Below are 6519 nucleotides of genomic sequence, written 5' to 3'. Positions count from 1 at the left end.
ACTAATGGTAACTATAACTTTTGATGAAAGACGGATGGATATCTTTCCATGTCATTCTTTTTTGGTGATAAAATTAAAAAAAAATTTACAGGTAAATATAGTATATATAAAAAGAAATTCAGTATAGGTGTAATCATTCTCAGTGATGATATTGTCCCCAAATGCTAAATATTGGTTCTTAGAGGGATGGATCTTAGGTATCCCAGTGGTCTTCGACTCTCCAAGAATATAAGACATAAACAGGTGCACATTATAATTGCATTATTAAAATGTAACGGAAAGAAAACAAATAGGAATAAAAGTAAATGTCGAAACAAATTTCTTAGGGGACAATAAAGAAAAAAGTTTGAGAATATGTATATTGTTCATATAAATTTGCACACACCCATGTTTATATATACTATTTGTTTTTTTTCTTTTTTAAGAACAGTTGTATGATACTGAATATTCTTTTTCCTGCTTTTTCCCCCCAGTTAATATGATACACCAAATGTAAGTTGTGGATGGCACATGTAGATCATTACAGAAGTCAGGTAGTAGCATAAAGAAGACAAGCAAACGTTGAGGAAGAGTGAGGACCATGGTAAAATTGAGAACTGCATATTTCTTTAAATGAATCATCAGCTCTTTTAAATCAACTCCTGCAGATGGTTGCCATGTGAGAACTGGGGCCCAGTGTTATATTCCCTGATTTCCCCAGAAATATTGGAAGGCTGGATTTTTTTGTGTAATCTGAATTTTAAACTTTAAATATGAATTCTCCATGAATATCAACAGTATATGGGTCAAGCAAAACATGTTTGTACTGGTACACACTGCAGGCCTCTCAAGATTCTCCAAAGAATCTCTGCTGAGAGATCAATTGCAGAAAAATTTGCATCAGAAATTCAGTGTGACTTGTTTTTTTGCACCCCAGGTCAATCCTGCTGAGTTAGAAATCCTCTGCATCCACTTAGGAATTTGTTTTTTGGGTTTTTTTTTTTTTTTTTTTTTTTTTTTGTACTAGTGATTGAACCCATGGGCACTTTACCACTGAGCTGCATCCCCAGCTCTTTTTATTATTTAGTTTGAGGAATCTAATTTTTTAAATATAGTGTTTCTTATGTTATCTCAAGTTTGTGAACCAAAGAACTAGCATACCATAATTGGCACATAACCATAATTGAATTCCAAAGATTGGGAATATCAACCTTTGTTAAATTCATTTTTTTTCATTGATGGATATTAAATTGCTTCTAGATTTTTCTTTCTATAAATACTTCATTATATCCTAATGTATCACTGTTTTAATATTTGTGGTACAGAAAATCAGGATTATTGGATCTAATTATAGGGTCTAATAGATATTATACATTTCAGGATCTAGTACATATTATAAACTTACTTTTGAATGACAGAAAAAAGAAAAACATTCACATTTCAACCAGAATATATGTGAGAACCTTCATCCTAATATTCATACTTCTGTATATTTGAAACACTCCCAACTTGAGATGATAAAAATGTTCTTTATTTTTAAAATATCTGTTGTCCTCACTTTTTTTTTTATCATATGTTCATAAGTTACTTATGTTTTCTCTACTTGAGGGAGTTTTCAGATAGAATAGGAAAAGGAATATCTTCTACAATATCTTTCTTTGATAGTTTTACCTTCTTCCTAGGCTCCACCCTCCTCCCAAATTCCAGCTTCCTTTCCTACAGAGAGCCTATTAAAGCCACTGATAATCTGTCACCATTCTGTTAGGACTCTTTTTCCATTGGAATTATTTTTAAGTGTTCATTTCCTTTGCCAGTTTTGCTACTTAGTAGTCTATATTTTTTCCTTATCTGTTTAATATATCCCTGTGTAAACTAGGCTATCAAAAATTTGCATTATATAGTATTTTATAAAACAAATTATTAAAGTACTAGTTTACTTAATCTAATTTTGAGAAAATTCCATTTTAATCATATTAACCCTTTTAAACAAACAGCACTATTTTAGTTTGCTTCTTAAACTGCTTTAAGAAATTCACTTTAACTACACACATTTTCAGTATAATGCCATAAATTAACTGCAGAAAAGCCATTAATGAATATTACTTTACTTCACGAAATAACAGCAAAGGAACCATAAAGATTTAAATAACTTTATACACAAACTATTTAAAAGTTTTAGAACTTTCTAAACTAAAAAATGGACTTTTTTGAGGGGGGGTACTTTCAAGAGTTCTTATTTGAAAACCCAAATGGGATTTCAAAATACAAGTAAATAAATGTCAAAGCTTCTTGGCCTCTGCTCTGCCATTCTATGTCTGAAACCCTGCCAAAATGAAATTTTCCATTCAAGAAGGACTGGCATTTACTAAGCTGATTTTTAAAAGACATTCTCAAAAGTAGTGGAAACTTTGTGCAACTTTTGACATTCTTCTCTTGTGGATATAACAGCTGCCTCTGTGGACATTTTCCACCACTGTAACATTTTCTAAAAAAGTTTCAGTCTTTCCAATGTCTGGCCACTAGGTCTGTTGTTCCACCCATCCACCCAACCCCTGGTCCAGTACCCAGCATAGAAGATAAACAGCCCCCAGGCCAGAAAGTAGTGTTTCACTAAGTTTCAAGGTGTAGAAATGATGAGAGAATATATCTCACTAAGTATCAAAGTAGAAAAGGAGAAGAGAAAGAGGGAGAGAGAACCGGCAGGGTTCAACCTTTCGCTCTGAAGGGAAGGACATTTATCTCAACAGGCTCTACTGTTTAAAACAGAGCTGTAGCGAGATGGTTGCTTATTCACATGAGAACTTCATTTTTCAGTTATTGAAAAGTCATCTAGTTAACAGATATGAGTCCTTTAAAAAAATTCAAAAGAGAAAATATGGAGTCTCTGCAAAACGTAGTAAAATTAGAGGCTCAGTGCGCTGCTCCAATTGCCCTTCCACCCTAGGGATGGAGAAGGGGTGAGGGAGCGCCCCGCCTGTGAAAGAGTGATGAAGTTACCCTGGCCTGGAAAGGAGTGATGGAGTTTGGAAATGGAAACTACAACTATCATGAAAACCTCCAATATTCCTAAAACAAGCTTTAAAAAATTGTCACTGTGGAATAAATCAAAGGTAGAAATGAAAATTACAGGGCGTTAAGTGAGCAAACGGAGATCTTTCTATAATCGATCTGTTGGCACTTTTAACACACCTTTTGAAGCAACAAGCTAGTTACTAGTCATTCCTTAAAGCTTTCTCCCCATTCTCAATTCTCTTCCTTCTCTTTTGCGCAGCTTTTTCCTTTGCAGCGCACCCCGGAATTATTCCCGTGTGAGCATTCCTTTAATTTCGAACCTATTTTTTTCTGTCCTTATTGCTCCCAGATCCAAAGCGCCTTTTCCTGATCTAGTATCTGTTTCACTGATGCGACTAAGAGGAGGTGGCAAGGCATTAAAAAAAAAAAAAAAAAAAAAAAAAAAAAAAAAAAAGTTTTGCGGTTTGGGAAACTTGGGCCTTTGTTGTGTCATTTCCCCTGCCCCTCCACGCCCCCAACCACGTGACCCAGAAAGGCCGGAATTTTGTGAATGAAGCCGAAAGGTGGCTGAGGGGGCGGGATGGACTCCGCCCCCTTCCCTAAGTCGGCCAATCTCCGAGCGGAGCGCTGCGGGGTCAGCAACAAACAACAATGGGCTGGGAATTTACGGTTCGTTATTGGCTGCAGGAGAAGCTCGCGGGGGCTCTGAACTGAAGCTCCACCCTCTCCCGGTTACCCTGGATACCCGTCTGGGTCCGGCGGCAGAGGTCTTCAGAAACTTGCTCTGCTTACAAGGTCTTGCTTATCCTGGGAATGCATAGTGGCAGGACACCCTTCTTATCGTCCCTTCTAGTAGTTGCACCCTGAGAAAGCACCCGGGAGCCTCCCTATTCCAACCTCCGGGCCCAGGCTGTTCCCGGGATCCCTCCTTGGCAGGGGTTAAAATGCAGTTCCCGCTCAAAATGCTTCTAGTTGAGAGCGCTGTGAACTCTATTTTCAGCGAGTGCACGGTGTGTATCCTTGCTGTTCATGGCTATTAGTTATTTCCCCAGCAATAAGTGCTGGGTTTTGTTTGTTGGTTTTGACATAGATATTGTCCCTCCTCCATGGGTCCTTGGTTGAGTCTTAGGCACTCACACTCCATTTTAATGCGTCTCCAAAGGTTCTATTTAAGGAAGGGAACTTTCAAATAGAAATTGAGAACCGCAGCACGTTTCCTATTAGGCAAAACGGCTGCAGGAAACTTCTTTTGGTCACTAGCTCTGGCCGCTACCAGATTCACAAATGAATTTCGTCACCATTCAGTTCCCGGTTCTTTCCCCTTGGCCTCCTACTTCCCCCGTAGGACCAGGGCTTCCAAAGAGACCTTTCAGTCCTTCAAGTCCTATAGGAGAGTCAGGGAAAGTGACTTCAGAGATGCAGTTCTCACTTAACGTCCTAGTTATTGTCCGTGTAACTCGAGCTCTCTCACCACTCGCCCCCAACTCCCGGCTCTGTCTGTTTAAAAACTGGAGAGGAAGTGAAAGCGTCAAGTACTGTAAGAGACACCCTCCGCCTCCATGTATACATAACAAAAGCTCAGGAAACAAGCAAGTCCTTCGGATATCCAAACCACCCTATCCCCTCGCAGTTTCTCCCCACCCCCACAGTGGACTTGAAGTGCCTTTTCCCAATGTACACGTAGGGACAAATGTTATTTTTATGTATTTCCTTACCCAGCTTGCAATATAGTTCTCCCTCCCAGTATTACAACCTCTCCTAATAAACAATTCCTCGATTTTATACTCAGATGTTTTCCTCAAAGATTCTTTATTTTTTCTGTCCCATGAGCTAATTTTAGTTAGAATGGGTCTTTAAAAAATAATGGTTCGATAAGCAATGGTGAAGGTTAGTGTTGAAAAACGAGAATAGAACTTGGGCCAAAAGCTTGGTGGGAATGAGGCTAGACTGCGAGGTGGGATCCTTGTCAGGTCAAGAGTAGAAGGGTTGGAGATCTTGGAGAGGAGTGCGAGGAGGAAGCAGGGGCTTTGTGGATCGCTTTTCTGAGTATATACCTGAACCTCAACAACAGTGTTTAAGGAAATCAGCCCAACAGTGGACCAAACACACCAGTATTGAGAACTGGCGATTCGGTACACATGGTTTCAGTATCCCCAGGCGCCTTAACAATAAGCAGCGAGTTAGGAAGGAAGTGGATTTTCTCCATGGCTTTTCCAGGGTGCGGACCCTGTGCCTGCGGACAGAGAACTCGTTTGGGCAGAGGGGCACAAGAGACCCGCGGGAAGGGGCAGCAAGTCTCCTGATTGACAGCCCGAAATCTGATCTTGTGAAAGAGACGTGGAGCCAATGGGAGGCAGCGATCCATCAGTTTGGATTGGAGGCCCCTGGAGGAGAAGTAGAGGAAAAACCACCGAATTGAGCTCTGTCAGAGTCGCTTTCGGCTTGCAAGGGGAAGTGCTGGGCAATAATTAATGTTTTTATTAAATTTGGAGGGAATTTTTTGCAGCCGTTCGCCCAGCGTGGCCTTCAGGTGGGTCTTTCCAACAACTTTTTATGTCTCTCCAGATAATTGCATGGTTGTGGGTTGCAAAAACTATCCTTATGAAAGAGGTGTCTCCGTCTCTTTAGTCCCGTTAGGTGCAAAGCAAGTCTCGCTGATCGCCATTGCTAGTTTTGCACACGTTTGCGAATCAGAGCTGCCCGGGGTACACCGACCGCGCAGGGAAACATCGAGAGTGTAAATAAATACATCGCCTCTTGTTCGGATTTTTGCTACTACCGAAAATATGTAAATTGTGAACTCTCTGGGCTCTCTTTGGATCCAGGTGAAGGAGGCGGTGTAGGGGAGGGTTATTTTTGTGAATGGGACTGTCGGAGGGTAATTAGCTATGCAAATTCAAAAGCTTCATTCATGATTTTTTTTTTTAAGCCTAAAAGCCATCTTGTTCCCCTCTAGGTTGATAGAAGTCCAGATCCCGAGGAAATCTCCAGCTAAATGCTCAAAATATAAAATACTGGGCTAATATTTGCGAAGAGCAGCAGAATGGATGGATTTTATGACCAGCAAGTGCCTTACATGGTCACCAATGTGAGTGATCAGTTCGAAAGTTGCTGTTTATAAACTTGACTCCGACGGGGGGTGGGGAGAGAGAGAATGAGAAGGGAGGGGGCAGGGGGTTGGGATTGCAGATACTTTATCTGCTTTGTTGCCACTGTAGGGCGACTGTGCTTCTAGAAGCCCAATCTTCAAAATGAGCTTACCTTTCAGTGATTTGGATAAGGCATATTTTTATTTTTAAGACTCCTTTTTCTGATTAAAGTGCCCAAGATGAGTGGAAGAGGAGATGGAGGGCAGCAGCAGCTGCTGCACTCAAAGTTTGTGGCTGGGTTTGTCTGCCACATTGAAAAGAATGAAGTTGAGACAAATGCTGACACTTTTTGTTTACATGGGTTTTAGGTTTTTTGTTATTTTTTTTCTCATTTTTTTTCTCTCTTTTCACTTCTCCACTCTTTTTGCTTTTTGGGGGG

General features: G+C 40.2%; 1 protein-coding gene across 3 annotated transcripts in view; it reads left to right on the top strand.

Moving 5' to 3' along the window:
* Positions 1 to 5417: 5417 nt before the first annotated feature.
* Positions 5418 to 6519, top strand: part of Etv1 (ETS variant transcription factor 1) — a 92403-nt gene continuing 91301 nt past the window's right edge. For 2 of the 3 annotated variants that reach the window (XM_026408552.2, XM_026408539.2), the window contains exons 1-3: positions 5418 to 5521; positions 5620 to 5816; positions 5948 to 6079. In XM_026408552.2, the coding sequence (XP_026264337.1) occupies positions 6035 to 6079 (45 nt within the window). In that variant the 5' untranslated portion in view covers positions 5418 to 5521; positions 5620 to 5816; positions 5948 to 6034. The remainder of the gene's footprint in view (positions 5522 to 5619; positions 5817 to 5947; positions 6080 to 6519) is intronic. The other variant, XM_026408546.2, reaches the window with a different exon arrangement.

This window comes from Urocitellus parryii, chromosome 3, assembly GCF_045843805.1.
Source record: "Urocitellus parryii isolate mUroPar1 chromosome 3, mUroPar1.hap1, whole genome shotgun sequence".
Classification (NCBI taxonomy): domain Eukaryota; kingdom Metazoa; phylum Chordata; class Mammalia; order Rodentia; family Sciuridae; genus Urocitellus; species Urocitellus parryii.
Note: the sequence above shows the minus strand (reverse complement) of the source record. Positions and strands in the feature narration are given on the sequence as shown.